Source organism: Amia ocellicauda, chromosome 3 (genome assembly GCF_036373705.1).
Source record: "Amia ocellicauda isolate fAmiCal2 chromosome 3, fAmiCal2.hap1, whole genome shotgun sequence".
In the NCBI taxonomy this organism is placed as follows: domain Eukaryota; kingdom Metazoa; phylum Chordata; class Actinopteri; order Amiiformes; family Amiidae; genus Amia; species Amia ocellicauda.
In genome coordinates, this window is record NC_089852.1 from 11,619,156 (window position 1) to 11,645,410 (window position 26,255).

The following is a 26,255-nucleotide window of genomic DNA, read 5'->3' on the forward strand; positions in this document are numbered from 1 at the left end:
AAGAATGTGAGTAGCTAGCGTGTGGTACTAAAACAATCAGGATGCCAAAGGCTTTCTCCATTTGTAATTATAATTTTCCATATTATAGAGTAACATCTTTGTTCCACTGGGTGCAGGGATTTTCATATGATAAGGAAAGTGATTAAAGCTAACTGGTATAATTAAAAACAAATAGAGAGAAATATGTTTTCTAAATAATTTCTACAGATTACACTTAATAGATCTACAATTAACATGGCGGATTTTAACACCTTACTGCTACACACCTTCAAAGGAATAGTCCATTTTCCCTTCTGCTTAAAATTAGAATACAATTAATCACACTTCCCAGCATAATGTGTATAAGTTACAGCGTCAGTAACTTACAACAACAATCACTTAGTTCCCAAAACCAACCACAAAGTGCACTGTAAAACGTACTGTGGTGACAAAAGCCATCTGTACAATTATAGACATTTTAGAATAAGCAGTTGATGTTTCAGAAGAAGCACCAGTTTTAGAGCTGGCAATGCACGTTTAGTGAAACTGAAGTCAAGATTTCATGTTATATATGATATACAGAAGGCCACTGGAGGAAACACATATGTTGTTGTTCCCATTGGGCATCTGTTGAGGTCATAATCTTATCAAAAGCAACCAAGTGAACAGTTAGAAGTGAAGATGATGGGAATAGTCTCTCTGCAAAGTGCCTGTCAAAAAAGATTAAAGGCCCAAGGCCCAACTATGCCTAGCTTTTGATCTAGTGTATTATAAATTGTTTTTTTAAATCAGCATCTAGAAATCTCAAGGCATTGAAAACAATATATTTCACAATGGCAAATATCCATAAAATTACCAAGTATGGATTTCTGAAGGGAAACGCAGTGCTCTGTACTAATGCATGTGACTGTAATGTATTAGTCTGTCACACATTATGAGCACATTCCATATTCACAAACCCTGGCTGTTCTAGTATTTTCAGAGAAGCCTGATTAATTCACTGGCTAATTCTTTAGAAATTTGTCCTAGCTGGAACATTCAAATACTGAACCTCCAAATGTAAGTACCTGTGTTCTAAAATACTGTGTGTGCATGCAAATAGTTGGCAACCACAAAATAATAACACATGACCATGGTTTATATAAAAAAAATATGAGAACAAAATTGAAATTTATTTTAGTCTTGTCTTCAATATACAACATGTTTTGCGTGTTTAAATCACAACAAAATTAAGTGGTCATTGACAGATCCTAGCAAATAAAAAAAAGAATAATCAAGAGTAATTAAAAAAAGCTTAGTTGACTATCTTCCTAACTGTTATGTTATCAAACATTCACATTTCTATTGCTTGTTTACAGTACTTATATCTGCAAACTAGTTCTAACTGGAAAAAAACGTTTTTGTTCTTGTTAAAATTCAAAAAATTCAAATTATAGTTGATACAACATTACAGTACAATTGCTAACGTTATTCAATAGACAGTATATCAAGTCTAATCCCCCTTTGTCAGCGTATTCAGTCCATAGACAAAACTTGTTAATGTGTTCCAGTGCACAACAGTTAAACTGTTTTACAAAAGAGAGAAAGAAACACTGCACTCTCTATGAATGCTGCTGGAGAAAAAAAAAGGATCAAGACTCAGCTGGAGCATAACTTGATCCCAAATGTCCTTGACAATATCCAAGCTGTGCAATTAAAAAGGGAGCATCACAAAAATAAAGCACAGCCACTAATAGTTCTTGGAAGCTAAACAAAGCTGCCATTTTGAGTGTCAAAGAAAAACAAAAAAAGGCGATACGCTATACTAAAAAATGTCTGAAATATCATCCTGTCCTTAACCACTCTGCCTCAAATTAGCAAAGCTGAAAATACAAAAAAATCTCAACTTCTTACTTTTGCACCAAAAATGCAAAAGTGTGTCTCTTGTGCTCCTTTCTACTAGAAGCAGTTATCCAAGGGTTTTACCACATGTAGTAGCTTCTTGTTGTGTCAACTTGGGTGGGCTTTGTTTCTGAAGATCCCTCTTTGTCCTTTTCGCTGTCGCCCTCCCAGAGATTGATGAGAGGGGGGTAGAGCTCATTCAGTGGGATTGAAGATGTTTTCTGCATGTACTTCTTTAAGGAGTGGTGGTAGTTCTTCCGCTTCAGCCTTTTGGCAATGTACACTGCAATGGAAGCCAAGCTAATGATGGCAAACATTGTTCCCATCACGGCCGCCAGAGCAGTGCTGGTTCCTTCATCTGAAATGTCTAATGCAAAAGCAGCATTCTTGGTGGTGACATTCACACACGACTTCTGAGTCTGCTGATGGATGTTGGACACAGTAAGGCACACCTCATACTCTGTGGAGGGTTGAAGGTGGGTCAGGTTGTATTCGTGCACATCGACTGGTACTCTGGCCGTGTAGGTTATATGTGGGTTATCGATCTTCATGGTGGCTGAAGACCACTTCAGGTTGGATGTCATAACATTGGAGTTAACTTTCCAGGACACCAAAATGGAGTGGGACTCAGTTTGTTTGACGTAGATTTTCATGACCTGGGTGCTGTCCAGCAGGGTGCCATTCACTCGGATTGTAGATACCCTGGTATCTGCGCCTTCGGTATTCTGTGCGACACAAGTGTATCGGCCAGAGTCCTCCACCTGAATGTGGGAGATCTTCAGGGTTCCCTCACTACTGAGGTGGTATTTGTCAGATAAGGTATCTACTGTTATTTTATTTCCAAGTGGGGTGACCCAGTAGATTTCGGGTTCCGGCTCCGCCATGGCGCGGCAATCCAAGTTCACCGTCATCCCGATGTCCAAGTTCAGGTGATTTGGGAAAGTGTCATGGGAGATCATTGGAAGACACTGCTCAGACGAGTCCTGCATCAGGACTTCTTTCACATGCTGTCCTCGGTACTCAGGCGGCATGGCACAAAACATTGACAGGGGCTCCATGAATCGGATGTTGGTCTTGTTGGAGTTCATCCACTGGATGACACAGTCACACCTTAGTGGGTTGCTATGAATGCTGATTTCACGGAGGTTAGGAAGGGACTCCATGGTTTTCTGATACAGAGCATTCAACGCATTATTGTTGAGCATAAGACTCTCCAGAGATGGTACATCCCGGAAAGCTAAACGATTGATATAGGATAGTTTGGGGTTGTTTGTGGCTTCGAGCTTCGTTAGCTCCGGAAGGTTATCCAGTGCATATCGATCTATGGAAACCAGCTCGGCCATGTTGTTCACCCCAAGCTCTTTCAAGCGCAGCATATTTCTAAAGTCTCCTTCTTGAATCTTGTGCACAGGGTTTTTATTCAAATCAAGGAATTTCAAGTTAGGAACTTTCTGCAATGCACGCTGAGGAACTCTTACCAGCTTGTTATCATAAAACGAGAGACTTTCCAGGTTGTCAAGTCCCACCAGGGCATTTCCAGGAATATCCGTCAAGTCCATCCCAGCTAGAACCAGGCTCCGCAGGTTAGCCAATGGCTTAAAATTCAAGTCCAGAATACCAATGACAGGATTTTCCCCTATCATAAGTATCTCAAGGTTTGGAGTAGATTCAAACCAACGGCTGTCGATAACCTTTAACTTGTTGGAGTTCAGATGAAGCCTCAGCAGGTTACGTAGTCCAGAGAAGGCATTGGCTGATATGCTGTTGATTTGGTTGTGGTTGATATACAGTTCTTGCAAGTTGCTTAGGTCCTGCAGACAGTAATCAGGCATTTCTGTGATTTGGTTTTCCTCCAGATGAAGAGTAGTGAGCTGGGAAAGGTTCGTCAGGCCAACGTCTTTGATGCTGCTGAAGTTATTCTGGGACAGGTCCAGCTCGGTCAAGTTAAAGAGCTGCTCCAGTTCATCTGTGGTTTTGGCAATGTAGTTACTTTGGAGCAGGAGGACCTGGGTGTCACTGGAGAGGTTGCTGGGGATACGGGTGAGTCGCAGGTCATTGCAATCCACAGTTGTGGCTTCCCTGTACGTGGACTGAGGAGTGAACCAAGGCCTGATCTCACACACGCACAACTGGGGACACTCACTGCTCTGCGCTGAAGAAACAGCCCCTGTGACTAGCAGCAGTCCGATAAATGCCCGACAGGGTACTGAGGAAAACACCCTACTAGCCATGCTGGCTTCTTCACAGAGGGCAGAAAAGTATTCCAGGAGCGATCAAACAAAGAACCAGTGTGAAATTGTCATGAAGAAGAAGAGTTCATGGGTTTTTTTGTGTGTTTTTTGTATATATATTTTTTCACAGCTAAATATTTTACCCTGTGTAGAGTGACTGTGAAATTCTTGGAGGAAAAAAGGATTACAGTCCCTAATTCAACTGTGCTTTTCACTTGCAGGTGCTCCTCTGCCTTGCTTTTCTCCGCAGAATCAAAACTGGAGAATGTGCCTGAAAAACAAAAAGGAACATCTGTTAGGAAAATTCAGTGTAGGAAATACAAATTACATAGCAAAGCACTCACATTTTCTCATTTATCTCATCTTCTGTATAAAAAGGCTTACAAGGAATCATAAAGACAATCAGCTCTGTACTGCATAATTACAGGGAAGAGCGCTACTCCACTAAGCAATCCTTACAGAAATGTAAAAAGTGGAGTTGAAGGTAAATAGAAGGTAATTACAGAAAACAAATAGCTTGATTTTTCTCTTATTTATGTTTCATTTATTTAAATACGTTCTCTAGGAATCTGGTTAAACTACATGTCTTGAAACATTTAGGAGGTTTATGTGCAGCCATTAGGTTAACAAAGAGATTGTAAAATATATTTATATTTTATTTGCATGCAAGGTACATTATTCTTCGTTGAATGTGGTGCACTGAGATAGCTATAGCATTTTAATCTATTCTACTATCCACGAAATATAGATCATTCCATTTTCCAGCATCATTAAATTCATTCAGATGCTTGAATATTCTGCATGCATTTCAATCTAAAAAAACAAATAAATAAATAAATAAAAACTGATGTGCTGCTAATTGAATTTTTCATGAAAGGTCTTATGCTGGGTGTTTCTTTTACAGTTAATAAGGTGCAAAAATATTCCACTGTAGTTCCGGGAATATTTAGTTTTTATTTATTCATGAGAACCGATTTCAACTCATTTTGTTTTTCACAAGCAGCAGCATGTTCAAAAATGCTTACATCGTGCATGATATTTCTCATTTACAACTGTCGTAACTTCTGATTTTTTATGCGGTTTACTAACATCTGATTCTGAAATAACCATAATACCATGATCTTTTTGGTTCAAATAGATTTCAAGGTGGAGTTAACTGAATTTTAGTTTGTGAGGTATATCACATAAGTGATGCATTGAAATGTAAACTCTTCCTTTCAAGGCACATATGTGACTAATCTTTTCTCAGGAGCAAAGTAAAAAAAGAAAAAAGAAAAAGGAGGATAAACCATAATAAGTGCTTTTGTGTGTGATTAGTTTAAGATGCTTAAAAGGGCAATGGTAATCTTAAAATACTCTTTTCAGAGCTATGAAATTGGAATTTATTTATTCATCCACACAAAATCTGTAAATGAGCTTTTAAACTGCTTGGAACAATGTGAAAAGCAGGTAAAACAGTAATTATACACAAACAGTTGTTAGTGATTTCAATTTCTTCAGCAATTTCAAAAAGGCGAAGAAGCCAATAAAATAATGCTTCTGAAACACACCAATAATAAAATATACTTGCAGTTTTTAAATTTGAGACCAGCAAAGTTTTGCTGGTATGCAGCTTTTACAGAAACAAAGGGTGTTTCAATTTGCAATACATTACCCAATAAAAGTAGAAAAATAAAATCCAATGTATTAACTTGTTTCAATACATTTTTTTTCTAAAATATAATTATCAGTAAGTTAGTTTGGAACAGTGACTTAGCTTAAACTGTCAAGAGTTTTGAGTGTATAAGCATTGGGCATCAACAATTGATTTTTATTAATTTCAAAGTTTGTTTTATTGTTGTTGTTATTATTACTAGTTTATCTATTTATGAAATACATCGATACAACATTTACACATTTCATGGACTAGTATAAACCATTTAATGTCTAATATCTCATATTTTGCTGATCTATATATATTGCATTAAAACACAGAAAACTGGGATTATCAAATGCCAGATGCTGTCTGCAAGACATCAGTGGAGTTATTTCATACTGAGGGAATCAAGTTGATACATTAAATCAGATTTCACTTTTGAGCTGAAATGCTGTTTGGATCATAAGGTGGGGGAGTTAACATAATAAGATATTCATCTCCACGCACTGGCCATGAGATACAAATACAACCTTATACGACTGCTATTACCTTGGAAAATTATTAAGACTACTTTTTGATCAGACTAGAAGCATTGTTTTAAAACACATTCTATTTTATAATAAATCTGCTGTCCTTTTAGTTCAATTCATACAGTTTATTAAAGACACTGTATCCAGTATAAAATTCATCAAACTACAACAAGGCATAATACAAAGTTATAGCGTTAATTACAGTAAAAATAACTACAGGTAAGCCATCTACAGTGTTGACAAGTGTGTAATATTTGTAGTAAGACTCTCAGGAAAAAAAGTTAAGAATAAGATGCAGAAATGGGTAACAAAATATCTGTCAAAGTTGTGGGTCAGTGCCAAGATAGCATGTAAAAGGTCATGTTGTCAGCTCATGTACTAGTTCGTGTACTTTAGGATAAAATAAACAAAAAGAAGAGGAGACAAAAAAAAAAAAATCCTGTGTGAAATATGCACTGTGGCCACCACACCACATTTTCAGTTTGATATTCAGTTCCCAGTTCATGAGATTGAAGCACTGCACCTGAGCCAAGCAATGGCACAGGCATCTGTTATAGACATTACACACATACACACACAGACATTACATACATACTACATATTATATATATATATATATATAGTTATATATATATATATATATATATATATATATATATATATATATATATTATATATATATATATATATATATATATATATATATATATATATATATATATATATATATATATATATATATATATATTATATATATATATATAATATATATATATATATATATATATATATATATATATATATATATATATATATATATATATATATATATATATATATATATATATATATATATTATATATATATATATATATATATATATATATATATATATATATATATATATATATATATATATATATATATATATATATATATATATATATATATATATATATATATATATATATATATATATATATATATATATATATATATATATATATATATATATATATATATATATATATATATATATATATATATATATATATATATATATATTATAAAATATACAACATATATATATATTATACACATATATATATATATATATATATATATATACATATATATATATATATATACACTCACCTAAAGGATTATTAGGAACACCATACTAATACTGTGTTTGACCCCCTTTCGCCTTCAGAACTGCCTTAATTCTACGTGGCATTGATTCAACAAGGTGCTGAAAGCATTCTTTACAAATGTTGGCCCATATTGATAGGATAGCATCTTGCAGTTGATGGAGATTTGTGGGATGCACATCCAGGGCACGAAGCTCCCGTTCCACCACATCCCAAAGATGCTCTATTGGGTTGAGATCTGGTGACTGTGGGGGCCAGTTTAGTACAGTGAACTCATGTCATGTTCAAGAAACCAATTTGAAATGATTCGACCTTTGTGACATGGTGCATTATCCTGCTGGAAGTAGCCATCAGAGGATGGGTACATGGTGGTCATAAAGGGATGGACATGGTCAGAAACAATGCTCAGGTAGGCCGTGGCATTTAAACGATGCCCAATTGGCACTAAGGGGCCTAAAGTGTGCCAAGAAAACATCCCCCCACACCATTACACCACCACCACCAGCCTGCACAGTGGTAACAAGGCATGATGGATCCATGTTCTCATTCTGTTTACGCCAAATTCTGACTCTACCATCTGAATGTCTCAACAGAAATCGAGACTCATCAGACCAGGCAACATTTTTCCAGTCGTCAACTGTCCAATTTGGTGAGCTTGTGCAAATTGTAGCCTCTTTTTCCTATTTGTAGTGGAGATGAGTGGTACCCGGTGGGGTCTTCTGCTGTTGTAGCCCATCCGCCTCAAGGTTGTACGTGTTGTGGCTTCACAAATGCTTTGCTGCATACCTCGGTTGTAACGAGTGGTTATTTCAGTCAAAGTTGCTCTTCTATCAGCTTGAATCAGTCGGCCCATTCTCCTCTGACCTCTAGCATCAACAAGGCATTTTCGCCCACAGGACTGCCGCATACTGGATGTTTTTCCCTTTTCACACCATTCTTTGTAAACCCTAGAAATGGTTGTGCGTGAAAATCCCAGTAACTGAGCAGATTGTGAAATACTCAGACCGGCCCGTCTGGCACCAACAACCATGCCACGCTCAAAATTGCTTAAATCACCTTTCTTTCCCATTCAGACATTCAGTTTGGAGTTCAGGAGATTGTCTTGACCAGGACCACACCCCTAAATGCATTGAAGCAACTGCCATGTGATTGGTTGGTTAGATAATTGCATTAATGAGAAATTGAACAGGTGTTCCTAATAATCCTTTAGGTGAGTGTATATATATACACACACACACACACACACATTTTAAATAGAATACCATTATTGAATCCTAATGTAGTGTTAAACCTTGGAAACTGTAATAACTTTCTTTACTGCAAAAAAAAGGACCAGATTCAGAGACCTATTATACCCAGATCAACAACAAAACAGCAATATAACTATCTAAAAGTACACGCTATTTCCAGTCCTATCAGACACTACACTTACAAGTAGATCTTATGTAGAGGCTTTGAAACTACTAATGTAGCAGAAGAGCAATCTAAATTACCCAAATCCCAGCTATCCTCAAAATGAGAAGTACAAAAATCAAAGCTGTATTTACAACAGCCTTAATGCTATTATTTAATGCTTGACATGAATAGTTTCTGTTAAAAGGTCTGTTCTAACCAACACACGAGATTAAGCACATACCATAAAATTGCAATCTTCTGTTACATGCACAGCTGCAGCTTGAGTTCGCCTCAGCATGGTAGTTTAAGGAGGTTACTGAGAGGTACGTTTGTCCACAATTTTGTACTGTCTTTAGGTAATCAGATTACTAAACCATGACAAAATATATTAACAATATATGCCTGTCTGAATAAAAAAAATAAGAAAACATAAGAATTGGTTCAGATAAAGTTAAACAAATACAAACATGTCACCTATCAGAAGTTGACTGCCCTGTCCTTTCACATTCTGACAAACAGCCCTGCTGAAAATTCTTCACTGCTCTACATTTCAAAGTTCATTACATGATTATAACATTTTGTCAGCCATCTTTAGAAAATAATGAAAATGAATGCATTACTTTTGCGACTACAATACAGCCCTCAGTTATACGTGTTTGCATTCAGACTTGTTATTTGGTCATGAGCTACACGTGCTAATCTGCAGTCCAATTTTTCCATTTTCAACAACCTGCACAAAGTATTCTGACAAAGACCCTGCAGAGTTTGACAAGACTCCCCACAGACTAGAGTTTTATAAAAATAAAAGCTCCTGAACAGGCATTACAATGCTCCTTCTAAGAAAGCTATAAGACTATAATGAAAGTAGAAAGTGTCCTACTGACCTAGACTTTTTTCATCAGTTGTACTTAACTCATAAGGTCGATAGTATTAAACCAGCTTCATCAGGGTTTTACCATACCTTTTATTTACCTACTTTATTATTTTATTTTATTACCAACTGTACTTTACTTAATTGGCAATTCAACCCCCTACACAGGATACAGAGTTAGCGTTTGAATGTGAACTACTTACCATTTTAATGAACTTCTGCTCATTAGATTTAAACTCTACTTGCTGGAATCAGTGGGCAGACTACAGCTACAGTCACCCCACAGAGATTCACCATCTTCAAAGACAAACTGCAAGCAGGCTACTAGGGTTTCACATGAATACACTGACCTCTTTACGGGACTGCCAAGTAGGATAGGTAGCTGTGTCAGAAGCCACATATCTCTAAGAGGAAAGCCTGCATCTTCTTAACTTTACTAAATACGAAACATTCAGCTATGATACTCTCATATGTATTACAGTTACAGGAATGTTAACTTAACCAAAGTAAATCTGCCTGGTACGGATATTTCTAAACTGTGCTTTTACAACTTTAAGGGCCAACCAAACGTCAGATTTCTAAAGGTAATAGCCAGAATGATAATGAAATGAAATAAATGAAAAGGTCTTTCTGAACTCCAGGGCTTTTCATGCAGAAAAATAAATATAATCTTTAAATTTATCAGAACACAGACTGCCAAGCTAAGAATCATAACTTAAATAAAAATGAGCTGGATAAAAAGTAGGTTAACACTAATCAGTAATATATATCCCTCTGTTTTGCACCAATGCAAGTGTTGCTCCTCAAACACAAAAAGGTGACATTTTTTAAATAAATACAAACAGCACCATATGCTGCAGTGAACACATTTGAAGGCTCTTGCATTTCTTTTGTGTGAAACTTGAATAAAGTGCTGAAAATACAGCAAACAGAGCACAGCACAAATACGCAGAGCTGTCGTTTGAAACACAGACAGGTGAACAGAATGATATATCTGGGCTTAGCAATAAAAAAGCATGAGCATCAGATAATTATGCAACAGTGGCAGGAGGTCTGAACTGCTCAATGCAATAAGTGAGTTTCACAGAGAATTAAGATGTTCCTGCACCATTTCAATTGACCTTTTTCTCCACAAAAAGGAATGTTGTATTTGCCTCAAATGCACAATCTCACATGTGACATCGAGACATCCGTGTCTTATATTGTTTTTCCACATAGATATTCATCTCAGATGCTACCCTTGTTATTGCAATACCAAATAAAAGAGGAACAATTTTAACATTACAGAAACAGGCATCAATAGTCATAAATTAAAAGTTGTAAGCAAGCCTTAAAGTAACCAAGAGCAAAGCTTGTTTAGTGTAAGTTAATAACTAAATCTATTGTCAGGATTGTAGTCAAAGAAATACATCATTAGTCAACCCCATTAACTCCATATTAGCGACAGATGGGCTTTGCTTACAGTATTTCAGACCACCAAATTAACTGGGCTGACCATTTTTAATGAGAGTTCAGTTTAAAAATGACTTCTGTCTTGTGACTGGGCTACGGGAAGATCATTATTGTTAGTCACAAAAGTAATGTAACCGTACATGAGATGGAGCACAGTGAGAGAAAAAAGGCCACCTATAGTGGGCCCATGCTGGCAGGGAAATAAGATTTCTAACACTGCAAAATGATTTAATCTGTAACTTGGTCCTATGGTGGTCCTATCGCAGGTCTCTGAGACTCATTTCAATTAACCTCAAACTAAAGCTAGTCCTGTAAACAATCCCCAAATGAAACTGCAGTTTTAAAAACAATGAGGTGAGGACAGACCCTGCAGCACACGTTCATGCTTTTAGTGAGCCTCTCGCCTATAAGCTACCCACCAACCATTTCTATTTTCATTCGCAAGTCATCGCCTGCTCTGTGCCTGCACAATAATACAGCAATCAGGGCGGTGTCACAATTCCTGTACACAGAGCCATAGAAATGCCTTCCCTACCAGCAGCTAAATATAAATGGCTGCTTCACAGTGATTAGCTTTTCATGTAATGGACAGATTGAAAAATTAAATAAATGAGAAATAAATAAAGAAGCTGAGTTAACCAGTTCTGCTTGGTAATCCCAAAGGCTTCTTGTGGTGCACATCCTCCCCAACTCTTCCAGCAACCTCTTAAACATTAATAAACCTATCAAACCTTGTCAAAACTGCTGCATCACACCTGCAGGTTTTTACCTTTTTACACAGATGTTAAATTGAGTAATCATTTTTATTTAGCAATCGTGTCATATACTATGTAAACAACTCTAATGCTTAATTACATCTGTAACCCTTGCATGTTGCCTTGGATGAAGGCATCATCCAAGTGAATACATGAGGGTAAAGGAGACAACCACAACAACAATAATAAACTGTAACAATTACATCACTGTTGTAATCACCAAGGTGATATCTGCAAAGTGTCCTACATCTCATGTTAATGATGTCTTAAAAGATACTTTCACTTGTGTTGGACAGATGTGGCATCTGAAGGTATTTACAGCTTGTAAACCTTCCCAGAGACATAATGAGATTTCAGGTATTGTCACCAGACCATCATGCTGCTGAAAGATAAAACTGCTGCTTTGCCAGAGGTTTGAAGGATGATCGCACCACTCCGATGATATGATTACACCTGCTGCAGTAGATGCCACCTGCTACCTCAGACAGTCCTGGGAATTCTAACGCTCAGTCGACAGGGGAATCTCTTTATGAATTCAGTTGGCAGTAATTTACAAATGACGAATTTAAACTGATTTTAAAGTTCACAAAAACATTTTGGCTTGTGTATGTCTGAAAAACTCAACATCAATGACTGAAATCTTGTCATTTAATTAATCATGATACAGAAACGTATCCGGCAGCTTTCAATTGAGTGAAAATTGATATTTGCTTGTTCATATTGTAAATACATTGAGATTATACTATTTGGAATGATTCTGCAACGAAAAGGCAACATGTAATACTAATATTTTATGACATCAAGTGGAAAAACAGGTTGGGTTAACACCTGTTTTGTGTGTAATACTGCACACAGAAATTTCAACATACCATGCCTATTGCTCATTTCAAATTTGCTAGGATTACTTTAATTGCTCAGAACATTATGAATCTCCCATTTAAGTACATTAAATGGATCACTTAGTTATTAATGGACACCAAATGAGCACAATGGGTTGAATGGCCTCCTCTCGTTTGTCAAATTTCTTATGTTCTTATGAAATGTAAAACACAGAAGCCATTTTCTAATTGAGATCATGAGGAATGGCCAACACCTAACAAGATCTGTAAGAGTCGTACAAACGATTCAAAGCAGGAATTGTGCCATATCCGTCATGTGGCTCAACATGAAGCACAATACAGATCTTCCAGACTTTTCCTGAAGCTTGATTCACTTCCCCCCCCTCTCTTTTTTAGCATTTCCCTTAATTTGCCCACCAGTGTCCTTTAAATGCATCTGCTGTGATCACCTTGACATTAATGAAGGACGCCTGTTTTTTTTTCCACATCCTCTCCTGGGAGTAGGGAGTGACATGGGCCTTCATGGCTGCCTGTTCGAGGTGCGTTCTGGCTCCTAGCTCTTTAATCAAAGGTGACGACCGTGCAAATTGCTGTGTTCATGCTAGGCCGCAAAAATCAAACACCTGGCACTGATATCCTTAAAAATGTCAGTAGCACCGGAAAAAATGGAAACTTGAATTCCCTCAAAACATCCTGCCCAATGATATCCCAGCAGGGAATCTTAGCCAGCCACAATTAACCTTCTCCACGTTTCGAGCAGGGCAGCATGACAATCAAATAGGAGAACAACTGACTGCGTAATTGCTGGCTTCTTCCCTACAACAAGAGTGCTTTTTCTCTTTATTTATTTTATGTTTTTGTCTCGATCAGAGAGTATGCTTTTGTGTAATTCTGCCCATTGCTTAACACATAAGAGATTACAGGGACTCATGAAGGTATTGTCCTTGTTACTCCAGGAGATTAATGATAATAATGAATGATGATAAAATGTAAAGCTTTCTCTTTCACCACTCTAACAATGCAAGCAGAGAGACTGTTCATCCTTAGATTGAACCTGCTTAAGTAATAATAATAATACTAATTAAAAAAAAAAATCCAATCTGCTTTCTCGGCCCAGTCATTATTTGTTTTCTAAGGAGGGCACATTGAACTTCATCCCCATTACAATCCTCGTATCAGTCCTCCTTTGTTAAAAAACATTTAAAAATCGACTGGAGACCAAATGAGCACGATGGGTCGAATGGCCTCCTCTCGTTTGTAAACTTTCTTATGTTCTTATGTTCTTAAATGGACTCTTCTGCTTTGGAGGGCTACCAATCTTAGACCAGATTCTACACATTGGCTAGTTCAAGCTGGGTCTGCAGTCCCACATCAACATAAACTATACTGGAATGAAACTTGGTTTAAATATAAATTTTAACTACCAGTTGGTCCTCAGAGAAATATGCAATACTTTTAAGACAATGTGAGATGTTTCACATATATATTTTTAATCTCTTCATATTGAATTCAGAAGCTCATGTGACTGCGCAGTGAAATTCTATTTTTGGCTTAAAACTAGGGCCATCGTCTTAAGCAGCACAAATCAAATTGTGATAGATCTAGCAAGACACCGAACATATTTAACGTTATCTTTCATGTAGTTCATCTGTTTGTGCAAATGACAGTAGTGTCTTGGGGACGGCAATTAGGAATCTGAACCAAAAGCATCTGCTACTATATTTAGATAGTCCTATTATGATATTTAAGGCTAACTGCCACTATGCTCTTGAAGCACTACACCTTTCAATAGGAAAAGATAGTTTGATTTAATTGGCAACAATAAAATCTGCATTTGTAATGGATAAATTAAACCTTTAAATTGTATGACGCTACTGGAGTGGATGAAAACAAGAAGTATCAGTCTTTAATGTTAATATGATTCAAGCCACCTGCCGAGCACAGCGAATTACCATGCCTATTAGAATGATACACTAACAAATGACACTTTCCCAAAATTGTGCGTGATGAGGATGGTGTCATTGTGACTGGTGAAGCACAGCGATATTTATAGCTAATGATCTCTCACTGGAAAGCCCTTATCACAGGCTAAAATGAGTGCTTCAGAAACTTACTTCTTTGAATAATTACAGCTGGAATGTTTTAGTCATTAATATTTTGATGAATTCTCCATCAACAGTGGATGCACAGTATCTGCAAAATCAGTTTAAGGATTACGACTTTAATTAATAGCATTTAATTTCCCATTGCTTCCTACACCTAAACAAATGGCATGAAGGAATGCTACTGTTGATTTGCAGGTACGCCACATAGAGCCTGACCCACTTTACTATCTGCTCTTCACTGGCTATACAAATAAAAATAAACAGCTACAGCTTCCCAAGAAATGGAAAAACATTCCTACACATGTATACCAATCCTGACCATGTTTGTTTCCAGTGAAATTTAAAATGACACTTCTAAGCTTGTGCCATGCGATTTATATCTCAGGGATGATGAAAGCTCCCATACCAAAGTTAAGAACTGGTAAAGTTGAACCTTCCTACAGAATACAACTGTTCTGTAATGAATCTGAATTGCCAAGTTGACAGACCAGAAACAAGTTATTTTGCTGCATTCCTGGGAGTCGTCCTTACTTGGATAAAATTGCTTGGCTAACTGCAGGTTTCTCCATAGCCCAAGTCCTGCCAGGCTCCCCTCAGACTCATTGAGCTCAGAGAGACTGGCTGCTTCACCAACCAGTCCTGGGGTCACAACTGCAAAACTAGGGCTTGCCAGCTCCTTGCAAATCATGGGTAATCAGCAAAATCTCCAGCTTACTAACAACTTCATATTATGTATATAGTAGCTCTCTCCTTTCATATTACTGTAACAAATGTCCCGTGCAGGTCACCATTTTGTTTCCTAGGCTGAGGAGCAGTATTCCTTGATGGTAGTGTGCTTATGTCATGACAAAGAACTGAAGGCTCAGATCGAGAGGACATCTGAAATATGTAAAAGCTGATGATATCAGCTTGAGAAAGATTAAGCGACTGTACAACGCCATTTTTTTTCTTTTTTTTTCTGCAAAACACATTGTGATTGTTAGGAAAAACACATGCTGGCTGGACACAGACACATTTATTTGCAAATTACATATATAATAGAATATATCTGCTACTAATAATTTATACATCAAATATTGTTTCAAGTAATAGGGGCATCTGTAAAGTGCATTACAAACACAAATACCAAATCCATCACGAACATGAATACCACTATTGAATACATGTGCTGCTAGTATTCTGAATGCCTTTTGTATTCATATACATAGAGAGACTATTTTGACAGCTCACCGAGCAATAAAACAGCCAAAGAATTATTATGTAGTTTGGAAGTGAAGTCATTAACACAGCAAACAGTTTACATAACTGCCAGAGGGTTTATTGTTGTAGCCAAACTACAAAAAATGCCTTGTAAAAGTTGTCGTATTATAATGGAAGCCCCGAACTGGACAGATGTGCTGATTTTACTATTGCTTGCAGCAGTCCATCTCAGACTGGAGTGCATAATACAGTGATATTTGCTGTATAAAATCCATGTATTTTTTAATTTCTGTGATCTAAAGAACATTTTGAAAACAATGCAATAACATGCACATCATATACTGTGATATTATTGTTAATTAACCATTTTCCATACAAAGATGACAAAGTAAACTGTAATTAAGCTTTTTCAGTGTCACTGCAGCATGGTAGAGTTCACAGAGTTTATAGATGTGCAAAAGACTGGGAAACTGATTAAACTGAAACTCTGCTGAGCCTTGTGCTGCATGGCAGGATATAGTAGAATATAAATATAATTTCAGAAATTCTACATATCATACATGGCTTTCACGGTACTGTGCCACCGTTCTGAAGAACACCAGCCTGAGGGAGAATAAAAAGAGAGAAGATAAGGAAAGAGCCATGGGAACAAAATGCCATTTGAAGATGATATCAGAACTATCTTTTTATTGGCTGTACTTTATAACTGCCTTTATTCTTCCACTTATCAAGAGAAATGAAGTCTTAATTAAATTAATTAAGCCACACCACAGTATTTCAGAGCAGGAAAAATAAGTAAATAAAGCACCCTGTCGATGTCTGTGTAATATTGCACCATGCGTTGCTCAGAGGGGCGGCACATGCTCTCTGTATCCATGCTTTGCTAATGGGGCCCCATGTAGGATGTGCTATGGAAGAAGACAGCCTCCAGGGCACACTGCAGTATGGCAATCTGATAGAGAGGCATCTACACGTTGCAGCAGTGCAGAGGAATCACAGCAAGACTTGAAACAAAACTTGCTCTGCTGTTGGATTCCTCATATGCTGAAAAGGTACAGAGAGGGGACCAGGAAATGCAATCACTGAAAGTAACAGTTTAGCTCCATCTGCCTGGGTATACCTGTGCCACTGCTTGAGCAGCTGGTAGCATCAATAAGCATAGCAACAGCACTTGGCACTGGGGATTTTGCAGATCGTTCATGTACTGTAGCGTACATATCTGAAAGAAGAATTTCAGCATCTCCCTGTGGAGCTTGTTTCAGAGGAAGGAGCTATGGTGCATTATGGGTCACCAGATGGCATTTGGCTACACAATACAGTTTCCAGCAACAACAGATTCAGGCAACAACAACAGCAAGAGAGCAAATGTAATGCTCCCTCGAAATGTGCAGCCAATCTTAAAAGATCCCTGCATGAATACAATTATAGATACATTTTAAATATGACTGACATTCTTCTACAAAGTAATACCTCAGTACCTTCACAAACACAGTCTACCACATATTTTTTCAGTATTACACTATCATCCAAAATAACCATTTATATTTAATATTGGATGCATGTGACTTGCATCCAATTGTTTTGGGTTTTTCTTTATCTGTGCACAACTACTGCAAACCATTACCATAACCAGTACATTTTCTTGATTCTCCATTAAAGCTGCAGAAAATGACTACGGAGAATGACTTGGAACTATGCTCTTTATAGTGATTTAGAATAAAACAAAGAAAGGTGATTTTGATCTGTACTGATAGGCACCTAGACTACATTAATTAAACAAACTGATTCATTTGAATATACTGGAAAGGAGTTATTTTCCCCAGTTGCCAGGATCTTAATTGGACAGTTGGTCTTAATTGGACAAAAGTAAAACATTTGCATCTAAATGATAAATGTCTATTACAATTACAATCTCCTCAAATATGATATGCAGGGGAATACAACTCAAATTAAAGCACATTATATTTCAAATGATAAATGACCTCAAAGAAATCCTATACAACAACACATACAAGGTTAAATTCCCATTATAACTTTGTCGAGCTCACTGCCACTAACACAGATAATTATCTTTATGCTGTGGACAGACATTATAGTATTCAAAGAAAATTAGGTGTGAAAAGCATGCTAAACAGGAAGAGTAGTTACGTAATTTATGCCAGCCAGAACCTGTTCAGATTCTCTGACAGGTCATTTGTTTGCACAGTTGTGATAACCTTTGCCTTTACATGTCTTTGGGACCCTTTCTTGTAAGCAAAAGCACTTGATTATGTCTTAATTCTGAAAGATCATTTCACACTTTCTCTCAACCTCAAAACAAACAAGACCGTTCTTAGTATTAACAACATTTCCTTCTGAACCTCCCAACAAAACTGAAATTGAAAAATGCTGAGGTGATGATTCTGGCAATGTGAATGTATGGACCACTGTCACTTAAATGCAGACTTCTTAATTATAACTGCTACTTTTTCCTGTGTAGCAGAATCTACCTTGCCCAATCCCCAACCAATTAAAATTCTTCCTTTTTTAAAGATTTTTTTTAACTGTCCAGTTTATAGTCCTCTATTATTTGTAATAATCAATGATTAATGGTGGCAGCTTGAATTGTCTCCTTTAGAGAATATACGGTTTCTTTGTTTTATATGTCCTTTTCATTTTACCAAATATGGTTTATTTTCAGTTGCTATTCAGCAGTGTGATTTAATGGGCAATTTGGTTTCTAAATGAGAAGAAAAAGACACACTGGATCACAGTCGATTGGAATTGCACTGCAGTTTTCAGATCTTAATATTTCCTACCTGTAATTGAGTCTGAAATGTGGTTTGGATTTTGTAAACTAGATTGCTGTCCAGGACAGTTAAGTTGTAGTTCACTCATTCAATATAATTTATATTCTGCACCTTTTAAGTAGTATAATTGTATCACAATTATAAATATAGCTTTCAGTTATTCACTTGACATGTTACGTAACATGGACATTGTTATTGACTGAAACATTATTGTCGCTTTAACATGTACTTGTACTTTTATGTATTTTCCCAATCTTTATACATTTTGTATCCTGGAATTGTGTAAACTATTCTGAAGACTCTCAATAACCTCTAATGATTTATTACCTCAATTAGAACATTTGCTTTAAAAACAACATCTTTCAACCCAGGTTGAGATCTTAAGTTTTGCCAATAGTAATGGATAACACACAGTAAAAAATAAATAAATATGACAGTACTGCAATTCTGAAGAAATTGTTTAATTATCTGCAGCCTTCAAATATATAAACAAACAACAAAATACTTTAAAAAGCATTGATACATACACACAAGTATGCTACGATATAAAGAAACTAAATGATACAGCTGAAATACTTTGGCTCTTTTAAGATTTATAGGTCCTATATATGTTTTTTTTACAAAAGGTGACTTCTGGCTTAATCTTCACATTGAGAGATCCATAAAACAGGCTTGTATTCATCATGTAGCTATGGCAACCCCCTAAGCGTGTCTATTTCAAACACAAATGAGGGGACAGCTGTGCGGACCACATGTCTGTCAGGAGGATAATGGATATGAACTGTGACTGCAGGCCTAACCAAAACTACAACACTTTGCATTCAAGATACACTGCTCTCTTTCTCTTACTGTAATAACATCAGTTAGCATTATGAAGTTACAAATAAGGCATTAGAAATCTACTAAAGAAACCATATTAATTTAAAACTAATGTGAAACAAAACACACTAATGTATATTAAACACACCAAAATAAACACTGTATGGAAATAAGTTAATTTAAATAATTTAAGTTAAATAAGTTAATTATATATATATATATATATATATATATATATATATATATATATATATATATATATATATATATATATACACACACACAGTGGAAAGTGAAATCTAATCTAAAAGGAGAAATAGCTACCCAGTTCCTGGAGATGGCTGACTATTACTGAAAGAGTGACACATCCTTAAACCCAGTCTTACTCATTTAATATCTGCTGTTGCATTAAAGACACAGACAAAAATGGAAACACAAAGAACAGAAAGTTTCAAACATGGCTTTCTAAGCTTTTAAATCAAAATCCATTTCAAAACATATTAAGACATCTAGTTTTTCTTAACAGTTTTTCTTTGTTGACATCAAGATTTCAAATTGCTTTACTCTACAGTGCAGATTTGTGCTTCTTTCAGGCATTCATGAATGAAAAACATTTAAAGCTAAATGTTTATTTTATTATCCATTCATAATTTGGAATCTTGATGATAAACGCTAACTCTGCATTAATGCAAATTACCTTCAGACAACATACAATGAATAATATTAATATTTTTGCAAATCCCTTGCAGTCATTAACTCTCTTTTCTTCACGTATATTCATGTCAAGATCATGAATTTTAAATTAAATGTTTCCAACTTGCATTATTTCTGAAGTTATAGGTTGTATCACTGACTCAGTCTTTTGTTCCCATTCTATAGCTGACTCAAGCTGCAAAGTAATGCCAAAGTGCTGTCATCTCTGTAAGGATCAGACATGCTGACTTTAGCAAGTCCTTTTAACACTCTGCTACTGTAAAAATGCTTACAGAAAGCTAATCTCCCTTTTGTGACACAGAAAGGTGTATGAGAATGCTTGTGTTACAAGTTGTTGGAATCGTACTTGAAAAAATACTACAATTAAGACTATAAATCACCTATAAATTTTATTTGACAATATATTTGTGGGAAAAAAAAAATATTATATATATATATATATATATATATATATATATATATATATATATATATAATCTTAAAATAGCATACTACTTTGCAATTATATTCAACTGTGTAATGCAAAATAATTAGCAATTGATACTGAAACATTTGTTTTCTTCTGTCAAATCAGAATTTTATTTCAGATTTTCTGCAAGGGCACTAATATATATTATGAGGAACCAAAATCAGAGGACATAAGAAAATGATGCAGCATATTTTGTATTCAGAGTAACACAGTTCTTGTCATTAACAAACACAGTAACTGCTGCAGGTCAAATGTCGCATCATTTATTTTCTCCACAAAACATCCTGCATATTTGTAGCTGGGACCATTGTACATAAAAATCCACTTTTTATAGTTTCATCCAAAACACAGCTGTTATTGTTAGTATGTGACACTAATATTCCCTTTCAAGAAAGGCAGTGGATTTAGACAGGTAAATAAATAGAGAGGCGGAGCAGTAATAAATAACCGATGTATTGGGGAAGATGCATAGTGAGAAATCTCCAAGGCTTTTTGCAACACAAATGCACATAATCGCATATAATCACTCACTTATCCGATGATTCCATAGTTACATACAACAAACAAAACACAAAGTAATGTGAAAATGATAAGATTATAGAAAACAACTTTGCAGTGTTGTTCAAATAATAGACTGGATAACATTTTAAATATGTAAATGTGGTAAATAAAGCTTTATGTTTATAGACTGGGTCACTAAATTCAATGCTAATCACTCTGCAACAGCTTAGAAAGCTGGAAACAATGAAAGAAACAGCTGGAGTTGTTGTGGAATATCTATTTTTGTTTAAAGTCATAAGGCAGCATGTATTATCATTCTAATAACCATCACCAATGCCATCATCATCATCACAGGTTACACAATTCATTAAACTAAACTTTCCTGTTTACACCATGTGATTGTTGCATTTTATAACAGCATACACCTGGTGTATTTGAGCTACAAATACAAAAGGAAACTATAATAGCCCACAGATAAGTTTGTTACTATTTCCAATTTTCATTATCTTCTTGGTGAGCACATGGTCATGTTTGTCCAGTGAGCACAGCACCCTAATACTACAGCCTGATTTTCTCCTTTCTTTTTTCATGTTTATTAAATATAGAATTAGCCCAACAGCTGCTCCTTTAGCCCCACCCCAAATCTATTCATACCTTACAAAACAGTAGTCTGTTCATGATGCCCCAGCTCTGCAAAATAATGCGGGAAGGTGGGGCTAGACCCCTGGGTCTCAATGGGCTATTTTGTTCTATGGTGGAGAGTCTCAGTTCTGTCACTGTCCTGTGACAGCTACTTTAATAAGTGCATTTGCACACACACGTATCCACCAAGCCAGCAGTCTTTTGTCCCTGAACATTCACACGATGCCGGGGTATAGAAGCAGTGGGTGCTTTATGCCAAAGAGAACAAACAGCCAGACCTCTGGTCTAGGATCTTGCAACTTCTTTGTCCTTCTCCCCCATCAGTCTTAAGAAACTTCCCTTTATTTCTCAGGCACTGCCCACAGAATATTCACAAGCCAATCTCCTCCTTTCTAATATGCACTGTGTTGCACATATTATTGCTACACCAAGCAAACACCTAAAATTAAAATAATCAATGGCAATTTTGCTTTGGAGACCAAATATACATCTGTGTGATGGTCAACAACAGGTAGCCAAAATGTAATATTATAATTCAATGTTTGGAAGTTCAATCCATTTTCAGCCAAGAAACATAGTTATTTCTGATACTTTCAACCTTCCTAATTTCAGATATATTATCTATATATCTATGTATCTATATATACACATATATAGATTGTTACACAATGGCACGATTAACATTAGATAAATCAGAAGAACGAGTATAGTCCTTTCTTGTAACCAATATAACTAAAGGCTAAAATACGTAAACAGCATTTTGTCACTAAATGCAAAACACTTGTATCGAAGAACTGCCCTCGCTATTTACATCCCAAGTTGTCTACTTTGACCAGCAATCGCAACAGCTGCACGAATGGGAGGGCTGTCCTTGACTCATGCTAAAGGTGACCGAAAACAATATAGTCCCCCTCCCCCTCTTTTTTCTTTCTTTCTAACTTCTTCTTGTGGAGATCTATTGTTTCACGTTTCTTAAGACTCCTTGTCTATTCGGATTCCTCCATGTGAATGAAAGAGTCGAGACATCTGCCAGGATACTCTCACATTTGAATGCAAATCAGGGCTTAGCGGGTCACACAGCCCGGGCAGCCGGGGTGCATCAGCTGCTCTTTGCATCCTGCTACAATGTACCAGCCAGGCCGGACAAAGTGAATTAAAGTTGGTAACAATGCAGTTTGTCATCTGCAGAGGATGAATAATTTCACTCGTCACTAGTGTCCTTCTTATATTGTGTTTAACCTTAACACAACAACACTAGTATTACTATTAGTAGTAGCCTGCTACTGCTACTATCTACTAGTTAGCACTTTATAGGAGTAGCAGACTACTACTAGTTGTAATAAAAGCGTTGTTATTGTTGTGCTACTAATTATCACGTACTAGAACTAAAACCTATAACTAACGACATATTAGGTACATTTACTGCATCATTTTCTGATCTGTCATTAGCTTGCTTGGATAATGATACCCAGTGTTGATTATTTTCTTATTTTTGGCTTATGGACAGGAACCTTTGCTAAATACACTGCTAATAATATTACGTTGGAAAAAGATTGTGAAATCTTTGTGTTAGCTGCTCACCGTTGATCATGTGCGCCAAATAACACTTATTTCCCTCAGTACTTCAGTAAAGACTCATTAACAATATATCCACAAAGAAATGCCTTATATAATCAGTATTTTGTTTACCTTAAGAAGTGTGAGATTACAATAAGATCAGTTGGATTTAAGGTGATAGTAAAATGTTTATTTCAGGTTATCCTACTTATGGAAACGTGAAACTAAACACTGAGCAGATGCGCATGTGTTAATACGTTTACTTAAAAATAATCCCTTGACCACTGACATCTCAGCTATAGATAATATGGGTAAGTTTTCAATATAAACCCAATTCTGCATGTCAGGTGCTGGCAAATGAGTCTTTTTTACCACATAAGTGTGTGATATGCGAAGGATGCCTTCGTGGATAAATATCATCTTGTTCTCGGGTGAAAAGATCCATCCAAATACTTGGCTACAGATCGAAGATTCAAGACCCCTGCGGATGGGATCCTTTCGTGATGCCCTTGCACATGCAACAGAGCATGTCTGTCCTTCGGGAGCTTTGCAAAACAGCGATCTCAGTGATTTTATAATAATAATAATAATAATAATAATAATAATAATATTGTGACCAGCGATCATTTCGTTTAATGTGTATGCAATGCCTTAACAGTGTATGTTGTACTACGCGTCGAATGAGTAAAAAAAGATGTTGCATGGGTGCCAGTGACAACACCTTGTCCTTTTCTTCAATGAGAAACGCATGTGTAGCTCTACGTTTCTACAATTGGAAGCATGTGTGTTGATCTCGATGCCTTATCGAGCCCATGCAGCAAGTACCAGACGCAAATGCAATAAAGAAACACCTGTGTGTGTATATATATATATATATATATATATATATATATATATATATATATATATATATATATATATATATATATATATATATTGTTTTGCACTGGTGTTTATGGAAACTGAAATAATCTATCCCCGTTTTGGTAAACAACATTTTGACAGCACTGGTGATGGCTATGTGCACTAGACGCGATCATCTAACCAGCAACACCGAATACAGCGTGGAAGTGTAAGGGACGTCCTTGCGATTCAGTGGCTATGAAAACACATCAAATGCATTCAAATACTCACCTCCTTTGCATATCAGCCTCTGCTTCCCAATTGCATCAAGTAGGACCTTTTCCACACTTTGCAGGTTTCAAGGAACAGCCAAAGCATGCAGACGAATAGATATGTAGAGGGTTATGGAGAACGATACAAAACAAAAAAACTATAGTTTAGATCTAACCGTATCGCTTACATGCACCCTGCCCGAAGCTAGGTGAATATCCACAAAAAGAAAAAGGTGGCTAATGAAATCAATCTTCCTCAATTCGCTGTGCAACGGGACCCTATATGCCTGCCCCAGTTTGCCTTCACTACAGAGTAGAAATCCTAGCTCGCCCCCGGAACCCGTCCACTGAATGCCAGCACTGCCTCCACACGCTGCTACAGCTCGTCCTCCTCGGCTCCGCTTGCAAAACATTATGGGAGCACCTGGCGCTGTCCAGGCGAGTCAGCTGATCCCGAGCACCTGATTGGCTGCCTGCTAGTGCCTGTCACCCGAGTCCAGGCAGAGCACCATCTGCTCGGAGTTTGTTGTGATGGGAACAAAGGCAGGATCCAGGAGTGCGCAGGGGGATAAGACCAGGAGGGACAGACCGGAGGGGGGACGATTCTGTGTCATGTTGTGGGAACGTCTCGTACTCACTCTTATTCTTTCTTTCTTTCTTTCTTTCTTTCTTTCTTTCTCTTTCTTTCTGCTGTTATAAACACATGTATTGTGTTATTTAAACATTGCATGACAATTTGCTCATTTTTTCTATATTTTATTATTATATATTATATATAAGATCATGGAAAATAAAAAACAAACAAAATAGATTGGAAGCACATCTCTTGAAATATGTTGTTGTAATATATCAGGTTTTAGATGTAAGGAATAATGGATTTGGTAAAAATGTGACTTCATTGCACTCATTCATTAATAAGTCTTCAAAAATGCAATATTCTGTTGAGACATTCTCACACTGCTGTCCAAAGTGATACATTTTTTGTTCCATCACAGCACAAAATGCTTCCCCAAAGCATAAAATATTTAATATTTTAGGGTAACATTCAGCACATTACAAAATTACACTCAGCACACATTAGTGAAATATTCAAATTTTGCTCTTAAAAAAAAAAAAAAAAAAAACATTATATACCTCTATGAGTGTGGTATAGCATTAGAATGGTATTATCATCATCCAATAACTTCTAATCCAGGGATTCCCAAAGTGCAGCCCGGGGGCCATTTGTGACCCTTGAGGATGATTGGTGTGGCCCCCCTATATATTTACTATATTTTTACACTTTCTGAAAAAATGCTGTTACAATTTTCACATGTAATTCGGGGGGGTGGGATAATGAAACAACAATTAAAGTTGATAAATGTTCCCTAACAGAAATGTGTAGGAAATTAGAAGGTATGATTTGGGACATATTTAGTTTTCATCTGTGGTTAATTTTTTACTGCGGCCCCCCAATCCTATACAACCTCTGTAAATTGGCCCTCCATCACTAGACATTGGGAACCCCTGTTCTAACCCATCAACAAATCCCCCACCACCCCACCGCCTAAACCACATTGGGGGAGGCCATGGGTTAAAATAAAACAAAGCAAGAATACATACATACATACATACATACATACAT

At 36.4% G+C, this 26,255-nt stretch overlaps 1 protein-coding gene across 1 annotated transcript; it reads right to left on the minus strand.

The window, feature by feature from the left end:
* Positions 1-1,130: 1,130 nt before the first annotated feature.
* Positions 1,131-25,135, minus strand: lrrn1 (leucine rich repeat neuronal 1). The gene is made up of 2 exons (XM_066698151.1): positions 24,651-25,135; positions 1,131-4,362 (listed from the first exon to the last, which is right to left on the minus strand). The coding sequence occupies exon 2, from the start codon at positions 4,089-4,091 to the stop codon at positions 1,941-1,943; it is 2,151 nt and encodes a 716-aa protein (XP_066554248.1). The 5' UTR covers positions 4,092-4,362; positions 24,651-25,135; the 3' UTR covers positions 1,131-1,940.
* Positions 25,136-26,255: the final 1,120 nt, after the last annotated feature.